General features: G+C 36.1%; 1 protein-coding gene across 1 annotated transcript; it reads right to left on the bottom strand.

Annotated features, from left to right (window-relative positions):
* Positions 1 to 417: 417 nt before the first annotated feature.
* Positions 418 to 3165, bottom strand: USP26 (ubiquitin specific peptidase 26). Its single transcript, XM_039874724.1, has one exon. It carries the CDS (start codon positions 3163 to 3165, stop codon positions 418 to 420), a length of 2748 nt encoding a protein of 915 aa, XP_039730658.1.
* Between the last annotated feature and the right edge of the window lie 9073 nt (positions 3166 to 12238).

The raw sequence follows: 12238 nt of genomic DNA, 5'->3' as shown, positions 1-12238 counted from the left end.
TTCATCTCCTACCTTCTCAAACATCAGAATCTCCATGAATTTGCTTCCCACCCCCCCAGAGTTTCTGAATAAGTAGGTCTATCATGGAATCCAAGAATTTGCATTTTTAATAAGTTCCTTCATGCTCCTGATGTTCCTGGTTCAAGGACAACACTTAGAATCTACTGAATTAGAATATGGAAAGCACAATTCTAGTCTAGTAGGAGAGAGGAATGTTTATCAGAGAGAATTGTAGGATTGAGGTGTCTGTATCAGGGTTAGAATGAAGATTTCCCCATAAGTGTTTCTGCTTGAACTTTGACCTGGGTGTTAATTGCCTCTTCATCTTTGGCTGGAGTTCAAAGTTTTCCATTCGTAGAGGAAGTAGTAGCTAGTGAGGCAGTCAAGCAGATCTGTGCAACCAGGAGTCTGTTCCTCTTATTTCTTTCGAGAGTTCTCCCCTGCCTTTGTGCTAGGAAGCTTGGATTTCTCTTGCCTTTCCAACAGCTCTTCAAAGATTTCATTGTGCATATAAAAGAATATGTACCCGGTGGAAAGCCTAGCCTCTTGCATTGGAGCCTCTTGGATACTTGACACCTGCAGATCATTGTAAGTGAACCAGATTTGCCTCTCAAAGTCATAGGCATCACTGATATAATGGCCTGAATTTGGGGAATTGCCAAGATGGCTGATAACACCAATCAGCCGATAGGCATAATGATCTCCCATCTTGGAATTTCTTTTTGGTTTCTTGGCTACAGGTTCTGTCTTCTCCTTATCTAAAAAGTCATTGTTTCCAAGTTTTTTATTAGAACCCTGTCTACCTAGGGAATTCACATTGGCCTCCTGGTAACTTAATTCTGTAGGTCTTCTGAGATTCTCTGTGTACCGCTGGACATCTGGCTTCAGAAAGCTTTGAAGCAATGCCTGCCGAAGGGCTTGCTCATAGATTCTCATCCTTTCATGTTCAGTTACTTTGGGGGACTCTTCTGAAATTCTGTTTTTTTTATCTTCATGAAAATCTTTAGTAGTCTTAGTGACACTCTTAATATCTACAAATATGTTGGTTTTCCCAGATTTCTTTAGTTTTTGATTCCCAGATACTTCTTGAAAATGAACTTCTGCAGGACATGTACCTGGGCTATGAGTGAGTTTACCGGCATCTTCACGGATTACAGAAAGGTTGGTGTCTTCCTGATCCCTCGTTAAGCCAGTTGCTGATATCTCTTTTTTAATGGTTGTGTCATATCCTGAGTTTACAAATTTGTATGCTGGTATATTCAGTTTAGAATATTTTCTCAGGCCCTTTTGCTTTTGTTCTCCGCTTGACCCCAACATTTGGCATTTTTGTGGTCCAGACTCTTTGCCTGATCTAATGTGTGAAACCAGGGAATCCTTGGATTCTGAGTCCAACTTTTTTGAAGGTGTCAGTGAACTGAGGATTTCAGAATATATCTTTTGAAAGACCTTTAAGAATTGGAAATTCATAATATGTGCATTCTTGCTCAAGGGAACAGGTGGTTTGGTACTTTCATTGCAATGAGAAGATAACTTTAAATATTTAGAAACAATGACTTCTTGGACATCCTTCTTTAACGACCAAAACTCATTAAAGTGATAGCGTTTCAAGTGAACAATAAGGACCCTGGGTAGTCTACTGAATTTGTGCACTGCAACAGAACTCTCGTGGTTACATTTCCCACATTTATACTCAAGCTCTTCTGCTCCAAAGAAAAGATCAACAGTAGATTGAATAGACAAAGGAAGTGTTTTCTTTCCTTGGGGAAAGTTAGTGGAGAGATAATTACTCACTTCCGACTTAAGAACAACCTCACCACAGGCTTTGCAAATAATAGAGTGCAGCAACTCTAACTCAAAATTAGCGATGACAGGACAAGTGAGCATTTTGGTGGCAGCATTGCCAGCAAAAACCTGTTGGGGTGAATTATCTTTCTCAGATTCAATTTTAGTCTTCCAAATTATGTTTAAATTTTTCATGTTCTCTTTCATCTGATCTAAACAATGACCTAAAAATTCATGAGCATCATTCTGTATGTTGCTAGAGAATATCTCTGCAGCTGTTGAAATGGTTTGTTTAATACTCACAAGTAACTTCTCCTTAATTTTTATGTTGTAAATATCTTTCAAAATAAGCAGCTGTGCCAGGCACATGTTAAGATCATCAAGGGGAATTTTACCCCATGGGAAATCCTGATAGAGTAAATCATAAGCAAATGATGGAATCGAAAATAGGGACTGTAAAACTGCATTCATATAACAGGTATTTCCCAAATTGGGGAGGCCTTGCCATAGTTTCTCTGGGTAAGATTCAAAGGACATCTTCAATGTGTCCCACTCTAGGTCATCCTCACTATACATTGTTTTCAACAAAAGTGCCAAATATATTTTCTGAGTGAGAGTTTGGAGAAGAGTAGTACCATCTAGGTTAGGGTTTCCAATAGAATTGGTCTCGAGTAAAGGTCCAAATTCTAATTTCATACTGTCTTTTAATTCCTTTATCCTTAATTCTTCCCTCTCTCTGTATCTTACATACCTCAAAGGGTTAGACGTCTTTTTTCTTACAGATTCATTCTTTTTCTGGAATTTCTCTTTCATCTCTGAATCTGATGATAGTATCTCTTTTCTCTTCCTCCATTCATTTTGTAACAAATCTTTGCAGGTAAGTGTTGATGATTTTGATGTATACAAGGACATCCTCTGAAGGTCAGGTGTTCCACTTCCTTCTCCTATCTCAAAAGGTCTGCTACTTGACTTTTTATGCACTTCGTGAAATGTTTTGTTGACTTCCTTCTGTGTTGTTATGCTGGCAAAGGCATCCCCATCCCTGTCAGATCTCGTGAGTGGTTGAAGATTATTTTGATGAACTCTGTCCAGGAACATCTTCAACTTTACAGCATCTCTTGAGGATAACTTTTTAATAAACAAGAAGCTATTATTTTGGAAAGTTAAATGCAGATGATTTTGTTTTTCTCCATAGGATCTAAAGACCACAGTCTTAATATTGTTACTTAGCTGAAAAGTTATACATTCTCCAGTGTGGTAGTAGGCTACCAATCTAACTTCCTTCTTTCTTTCCACTGTTTCAATTAATGCTTCTTTTGACATAGACATCCCAGTCTCCTTGTTCCATATTTGGATAAAACCATGTATCATTCGGTCAGCCATGTTTCTTTACAAGTAAAATACACATATCCTGAATTATTGACAATCTTGAAGTTCAGAATTGTTTTTCAAGTTCGCTTCTGGAGACAACACCAAAGAAATGGTTCTTTAGTTCTCTATATAGAATGATCCTGTTTCTAGTGTTGGTTTTATACTAGAGCCTCTTCAGGTTCTGAATATTCAGCTCTTTAGTGATAAGCCAACATCCTTCAAGAACTGTCCATGTTTGCATGAGGACAGAGTCTTGATTCCGAAGGCAAAGTTGCTGCTGAAAAAAATCAAGAAAAAATTACTTAAGCTATCAGAGAAATGCTTGGATAGAACTCAAACTCTACTCCCATATACTAAATCTCCTTTCCACTGTAATACTGGATTAATTCTGTATGAATTTCCCCACTTCAATTGAAATTATTACATACTTGGAAGACTTTCAATACACAGGTGAAGAGCATAATGAATAGTGCTTCAAGTGCGTGCATATAATATGCTAATCTTCTGGTCATAGGCTAACCCCCGAGGGCAACCACAATAAAGGAATTAAAAAATGGGAGGCACTATGTGGCCCTAAACTCAAAAGCAGATGGATAGCTCATGGTGTGCAGAAATCTAAAGGATTTTATACACAGGCCACAAAAAGTTAATCTACCTCCTTCCAAACCCACTAATGTTCATTTCTTTCATGTGGATCTGAGGGAAGTCCACATGTTCTACCCTATGTGGGGACCTAAACTATCACTACTTAAAGCAGGTATCAAAGAATTGGCTATCTCTAGCTCCCACAAGCCAAGATGACCTCGTATGTTCTAAGCAATCACAATTTTCATAATAAGTGCAGTGTAGTTAATAATTTAAAGCCATGCTGAGCAAGACCACAAATAAACTCATCATAATTTTGAAAAATATGTTAAAATGATCACTGAGGTTCAGTTCAAGATTGTGTTTACTATGTTTTACTACTGGGTAAGTAAACATATAATATAAAAATGTACAAAAATAGGGTATGATGAGTGGAGAGTTTCCCGTTGGCTCCACTGTTAGCTTCACTGTTCCTATAGAGGCATGCTTAAAAGTCCAAGGTCACTATAATCCATGCAGAGTAAATAATTCTTCAGTTTAAAAAATTTTTAAAAACAAGGGCATGTATCCTTTTGGCTATTATAACGGGCAAAACAAGTCAGCATTCAAGGGTTTATTATTAACATAAATAAATTTTATTTTAAAAAAAATTTATACTTAAATATTTCAATTATAGTTGACATAAAATATTATACTAGTTTCAGGTGTATGACACAGTGATTAGAAATTTATATAACTTACGATGTGGTCACCCCAATAAATCCAGTACCCACCTGACACACTACATAGTTATCGCAATACTACTGACTGTATTCTCCATGCTATACTCTATAGCCCCATGACTATTTTGTAACTACCAATTTGTACTTGTAATCCCCTTCCTCCTTCACTCATCCCCAACCCACCACCCGGCAACCATCAAAATGCTCTCTGTATCTATGAGCTTGTTTCTGTTGTTTGTTTATTCTGTTCTCTAGATTCCACGTATAAATGAAATCATGTGGCATTTGTCTTTCTCTACTTGACTTACTCCACTCAGCATAATACCCTCTAGGTCCATCACATTGCTGCAGATGACAAAATTTCATTCCTTTTTTTATGGCCACGTAATGTTCCATTGTATATATGTACCACCTCTTCTTTATCCATTCATCCACTGATAAACACCCAGGTTGCCTCCAAATCTTGGCTATAGTAAATAATGCTGAAATGAATATGTGGATGCACATGCCCCTTTGAAGTAGTGTTTTGGGTTTCTTTGGATAAATACCCAGAAATGGGAAAATTGGGTCCATCTCTATATTTTCTTATAGTCTTTTTATTAAAAGTCTACATTGTCTGATATAAGTACTGCTACCTCAGATTTCATTTTTGTTTCCATTTTCATGAAACAATGTTTTCCACCCCTTTAATTCAGCATGTATGCATCTTTCAATGTGAAGTGAGCCACTTGTAGGCAGCATATGTAAGGGTCTTGTTCTCTTATCCATTCAGCCACCCTGTCTCTTTTTAAAAATTTTTATTATTAGTCTCAAGTATACAGTACATTCTCTTTTTAAAAAATTTTATTATTAGTCTCAAGTATACAGTGCATTGGTTAGACATTTATATAGTTTATAATACAATCCCCATAATTACTCTTTCTTTCCTCTGGCTCTCCACCTAGCCATTACATTACTGCTAACTGCATCCCCTATTTTATGCTCCCCATCCCTGTGACGATCTATCAACTACTAATTTGTACCTCTTTAACCCTTCACTTCTTTTCTCAACCATCCAACCTCCCTCCTGTCTGGCCATCACCAGACCGTCTTCCATATTTGGGAGTCTGTTTTTAATTAGTTCGTTCTTTTCGTTCCTTAGATTCTGTGTATAAGTGAAATCATATGATATTTATCTTTCTCTGTCTGACATATTTCACTCCACATAATAACCTCAAGGTCCGTCCATGTTGTTGCAAATGGTATGATTTCATTGTTTTAATGGCTGGGCAATATTCCATTGTATATATGAACCATAACTTCTTTATCCAATCATTCTTGATGGGCATTTAGGTTACTTCCATATCTTGGCTATTGTAAATTATGCTGCCATGAACATAGGGGTGTATATTCACAAATTAGTGTTTTGGTTTTCTTTGGATAAATACCCAGAAGTGCAATTCCTGGATCAAAAGGAATATCCATTTTTCATTTTTTTGAGAAACCTCCAGACTGTTTGCCATAGTGACTGTACTGATTTGCAATCCAATCAACAGTGTATAAGAGTTTCCTTTTCTCTACATCTTCACTATCTTCTTTAATTTATTGATTATAGCCATTCTGACAGGTGTGAGGTGATATCTCATTGTGGTTTTAATATTCATTTCTCTGATGATAAGTGACCTTGAGCATCTTTTCTTATGTCTATTGGCCATCTGTATTTCCTTTTTGAACAAATATCTGTTCAGGCCTTTTGTGCATTTTTAATTGGATTGTTTGGTTTTTCGTTGAGTTGTATGAATTCTTTATATATTTTTGGATATTAACCTCTTATCAGATGTAGCATAAGTGAATATCTTCTCCCATTGAGTGTGTTGTCTTTTCATTTTGTTGATGGTTTCCTTTGCTGTACAAAAAAATTTTTAGTTTGATGTAGTCCCATTTGTTTATTTTTTTTCTTTTGTTTCCCTTGCCTGAGGAGATATAACTGAAAAGAAATTACTGTTTAGCAATATCAGAGAGTTTACTGTCTATGTTTTCTTCTAGAAGTTTTATGGTTTGGGGTCTTATGCCTAAGTCTTTAATCCATTTTGAGTCTATTCATGTATATGGTGTAAGAAAGTGGTCCAGTTTCTTTCTTTCTTTCTTTCTTTCTTTCTTTCTTTCTTTCTTTCTTTCTTTCTTTCTTTCTTTCTTTCTTTCTTTTTGCATATATCTGTCCAATTTTCTCAATACCATTTATTGAAGAGACTGTCTTTACCCTACTGTATATTCTTACCTCCTTTGTCATATTTTAAGTGAGAATATAGGTGTGGATTTATTTCTGGGCTCTCTATTCTATTCCACTGATCAATGTGTCTGTTTTTATGCCTGTACCATGCTGTTCTGTAGCTTTGTAGTATAGTCTGATATCAGGTAGTGTGATACCTTCAACTTTGTTCCTCTTTCTCATAATTGCCATGGCTATTTGGGACCTTTTAGGATTCCATATAAATTTTAGGATTATTTGTTCTAGCTCTCTGAAAAATGCCAATGGCATTTTGATAAGGATTGCATTGAATCTATAGATTGCTTTGGGTAGTATGGGCATTTTAATGATGTTGATTCTTCCTACCCATGGCATAGTATGTGCTTCCATTTATTTGTATCTTCTTCAATTTCTTTTTTCAATGACTTATAATTTTCTGAGAACAGGTTTTTTTTACTTCCTTGGTTAATTTTATTCCCAGGTATTTTGTAGTTTTCTATGCAATTGTAAATGGGATTGTTCCCTTAATTTCTCTTTCTGACTTCTGAATATTAACTCTGTATCCTGCTACTTTACTGAATTCATTGATCAGTTCTAACAGTTTTTTGGTGGAATCTTTAGGGTTCTCTATATATAACATCATGTCATTGGCAAGTAATGAGAGATTAACTTCTTCCTTTCCAATTCAGATGCATTTATTTTTTTTTCTTGTCTGATTGCTGTGGCCAAAACTTTCAAAACAATGTTGAAGAGAAGTGGTGAAAGTGAGCATCTTCGTCTTGTTCCTGATCTCATGGAAAATGCTTTTAGCAAAAGTTTCCTCATTGAGTATGTTTGTTAGCTGTCTGTTTGTAATACATAGTCTTTATTATGTTGAGGTATGTTCCCTCTATTCCCACTTTGCTGAGAGTTTTTATCATAAATAGATGCTGGATTTTGTCAAACACTTTTTCTGCATCTATTGATATGATCATATGGTTTTTATCCTCGATTAGTTGATGTGGTATATCACATTAATTGATTTGCAGAATTGTATCAATCTTGCATCCCAAGAATAAATCCAACTTGATCATGGTGTATGATATTTTTAATGTATTGCTGAATTCGGATTGCTAACATTTTATTGAAGATTTTTGCATCAATGTTCATAAGAGATATCGGCCTATAGTTTTCTTTTTTTTTGTAATGTCTTTGTCTGGTTTTGGAATCAAGGTAATGGTGACCTCATAAAAGGAGTTAGGGAGCTTTTCCCCTTCTTGAATTTTTGGAATAGTTTGGGAAGAATAGGTGATCATTCTTCTTTGAATGTTTGGTAACATTTGTCTATGAAGCCACCTGGTCCAGGGCTTTTGTTTTATGGGAGTTTTTTGATCATTGATTTGATTTCATTGGTGGTAATTAGCTGGTTCAGATTTTCTGATTCTTCTTGACTCAGTCTTTGGAGATTGTATATTTCTAGGAATGTGTCCATTTCTTCCAGATTGTCCAATTTCTTGGTTATATAATTGCCCATAGTATTTTTTATGATCCTTTGTATTTCTGTGGAATCCGTAGTTATTTCTTTTTCATTTCTGATTTTTACTGAGTCCTCTCTCTTTTTTCCTTGATGAATCTGACTAAGGGTCTATCAATTTTGTTTATCTTTTCAAAGAACCAGTTCTGGGTTTCATTAATCTTTTGTATTGTTTTTATAGACTCTATTCCATTTACTTCTGCTCTGCTCATTATTATTTCCTTCCTTCTATTCACTTTAGGATTTGTTTGCTGTTTTTTTTTCTAGTTCTTTTAAGTGTAAGGTTAGATTGTTTATTTGAGCTTTTTCTTGTTTCTTGATGTAGGCCTGTATTGCTATGAATTTCTCTCTTAAGATTGCTTTTACTGTGTCCCATAGATTTTGAGTTATTGTGTTTTTATTTTCATTTGTCTCTAGGTATCTTTTGATTTCTTCCTTGAACTTATTGATTGTTTAGTAGCATGTTATTTAGTGTCCATGTGTTTGTGTATTTTCCATATTTTTTCTTGTAGTTGAATTCCAGTTTTATACCATTGTGATCAGAGAAGACGGGTGATACGATTTCAATTTTCTTAAATTTATTAAGACTTGTTTCGTGTCATAACATGTGATCTATCCTGGAAAATGTTCCATGTATACTTGAGAGGAATGAATATTTTGCTGCTTTGGGATGAAAGGCTCTGAAAATATCTATTAAATCCACCTGGTCTAGTTTGTCTTTTAGGCTCATTTTTTCCTTGTTGATTCTTTGCCTTGAAGATCTGTCCATTGGTGTCAATGGAGTGCTAAAGTCTCCTACTATGACTGTATTACTGTTGATCTCTTCTTTTATGTTAGTCAATAATTGCTTTATGTATGTAGGTGCTCCTGTGTTGAGTGCATATATGTTTTCTAGGGTTATGTTCTCTTTATTTATCAGTCCCTTTATCATTATGTAATGCCCTTCTTTGTCTCTTATTACAACCTTTGTTTTTTTTTTCCCAGCTAGCAATAGTCATCTTTAATTATTTATTTATTTTAACCTTTTTTTAAATATTAAGTTTATTGGGGTATCATTGGTTCATACAATTATGTAATTTTCAGGTGTACATTATAATTTAATAACTGTATATTCTATTGTGTGTTTACAATCCAAAGTCCAGTTTCCTTCACTACCATACATTTGATCCATTATTCACTTCACCTCCCCCCCTTATATTTGACCCTCTTTATTCCATTTACCTTCCTCCTCTTCCTTCTCATCTACTTCTCCCCTGCTTCCTCACCCTCTACCATCTGGTAACCACTAGTCTACAGTCCCTGTCAATGAGTCTCTTTGTTTGTCCTGTTCATTTGTTGCTTTTAGGTTTATATCCCACATATAAGTGATACCATGTGATTTTCAACTTTTTCTGTCTGGTTTATTTCGCTTAGCATGATTATCTCAAGGTCCATCTATGTTGTTTCAAATGGCAGTATTTCATCTCTTTTTATGGATGAGTAATATTCCATTGTATATATGTACCACAGCTTCTTTAGCCAATCATGTATCGTAGGACACTTTGGTTGCTTCCATGTCCTGGCCACCGTGAATAATGCTGCTATGAACATCGGTGTGCAAATATCTTTTCAGATATGGGTTTTCAAGCCATTGGGGTAAATACCCAGTAGAGGGATTGCCTGGATCATATGGTAGATCAATTCTTAATTTTTTGAGGAACCTCCATACTGGTTTGCATAGTGGCTGCTCCAATTTGCAGTCCCACCAGCAGTGTATGAGGGTTCCTTTTTTCTCCACATCCTCTGCAACATTTGTTATTACTTGTCCTTTTGATTATAGCTATTCTAACAGGTGTGAGATGGTATCTCATTGTGGTTTTGATTTGCATTTCCCTAATAGCTAGTGATGTTGAACATCTTTTCATCTATTTGTTGGCCATTTGTATGTCCTCTAGTGAGAAGTGTCTGTTTGGGTCCTCTGCCCATTTTTTGATTGGATCATTTGTTTTTTGTCGTTATTGAGTTGTATGAGTTCTTTGTATATTTTAGATATTAGGCCCTTATCAGAGCTGTTGCTTGCAAATATATTTTCCCATGAGGATGGTTTTCTCTTTACCTTGTTGATGGTTTCTTTTGCTGAGCAGAAGCTTTTTAGTTTGATGTAGTCCCATTCATTTATTTTTTATAGCCTTTGTTTTAAAGTCTATTTTATCTGAAATAAGTAATGCTATCCTGGCTTTTTTTTTTTTCTGTTTGCGTGAAATATCTTTTTCCATCCCTTTACTTTCAGTCTGTGAGTGTCATTTGATCTGAAGTGGGCCTCTTATAGACAGCAAATGCATGCATCTTGTTTTCTCATCCATTTGTTTACCCTATGTCTTTTGATTGGAGCATTTAATTCATTTATATTTAAAGTGATTACTGATAGGTACATAGTTACTGCCATTTTATTAGTTATTTGTCCCCCCACTTTTTTTTTTACAGAAGTCGCTTTAACACTTCTTGTAATACTGTTTTGTTGGTAGTGAATTCCTTAAGCTTTTCCCTCTCTGCGAAGCTCTTTATCTCACCTTACATTTTTATTGAAGGCTTGCGTGGTTGTAGATTCCTGTTGTTTTTTTTTTATAACTTTGAATATTTCTTGCCAGTCCCTTCTCGATTGCAAAGTTTCTATTGAATATTCAGCAGACATTCTCATGGGGGTATTCTCTTAAGTAACTTCCTGCCTTTCTCTTGTTGCTTTAAGGATTTTCTCTTTGTCTTTGGCCTTTTGCATTTTAATTATGATGTGTCTTGGTGTGGGTCTGTTTGAATTCCTATTATTTGGAACTCTTTGTGCTTCCTGGACTTGTATGTCTAATTCCTTTGCCAGTTAGGGAAGTTTTCTGTCATTATTTCTTCCAGTAGTTTCTCAATCCCTTGTTCTCTCTTTTTTCTTTTGGGTACTCTTATGATCAGATATTCCATGTCAGTTTGTCGTAGAGGTCTTTTAAACTATCCTTATTTTTTAAAAATTCTTTTGTTGTTGTTCTGATTGGATGCATTCTGCTACTTTGTCTTCCAGTTTGCTGATTTGATCTTCTGCTTCATGTAATCTATTGTTGAATCCTTCCAGTGTGTTCTTCATTTCAGTTATTGTATTCTTCATTTCTGTCTGGTTCTTTTTTATGGTTTCTATGTCCTTTTTTTTGCTTACTGTCTCTCTGATGAGGTTCTCATTGTGGTCATCTATTCTCCCCCTAAGTTCGCAGAGCATCTTTATAACCATTATTTTGAACTCTGTCTCTGGTAGATTACTTGCCTCTATTTCATTTAGCTTATTTTCTGGACTTTACTCTTGTTGTTTCATTTGTGGCACGCTTCTTTGTTTTCTCATTTTATTTGCCTCTCAGTGTTTGTTTCTATGTGTTAGGAATATTTGTTTAGTCTCTCAGCCTTGGCCAGACAGCCCTACGTGGAAGGTGTCCTGTGTGGCCCAGTGGTGCACTCTCCGTTATACTCTATGCTGGGGGCTCTGGACATGATCTTTGTGTGAGTTGTGTGTGATCTTCTGTTGTAGCTAAGTCTTTATTGGTGTTAGTACATCAATGGATGAGATTAACACTCAGGCTGACTAACTGTGGGAATTGGCTGAGCCCATAGGGAAAGAGTTGCTGTGTGGGAGTTGACCCCATTGAGTGAGATTTGCCATAGGAGGCTTGTGTACTTGTTGAGACCACCCTTTCTGTGTACTGCTTATGGCACATGTCAGGAATTGCTCTGTTGTTGTCTAGTGGCAGCCTCTGGGTGTGTTGGTTTTGTGGCCTCTTGGGAGGGGCTCCCCAATAGGCCAAGATCAGCCACTGCCTTTCATTGCTCAGGGCTACCTGGTGGAAGCTATAAGGTGATCCACAGATGGTTGTTGCCTATGCTCGATCATCTACATCTTATCTATAGGTAAGTGGAAGAGACAACTCTGTAGGCAGGGTGCAAGCTATCCCCTATCCCTGACCTAGCATGGTTTAACAGAGGGACCCGTGCTCCTCAAGGCCTGAGATTGCCTGTCAGTTGTCCATAAGA

The sequence above is a fragment of the Pteropus medius genome, unplaced genomic scaffold, assembly GCF_902729225.1.
Source record: "Pteropus medius unplaced genomic scaffold, Ma_sr-lr_union100, whole genome shotgun sequence".
NCBI lineage: Eukaryota > Metazoa > Chordata > Mammalia > Chiroptera > Pteropodidae > Pteropus > Pteropus medius.
This window is presented reverse-complemented; position numbering and strand designations above follow the sequence as displayed.

Excerpts from the sequence above, each read along its gene's own strand:
- USP26 (XM_039874724.1), bottom strand. The coding sequence starts at position 3,165 with ATGGCTGACCGAATGATACATGGTTTTATCCAAATATGGAACAAGGAG.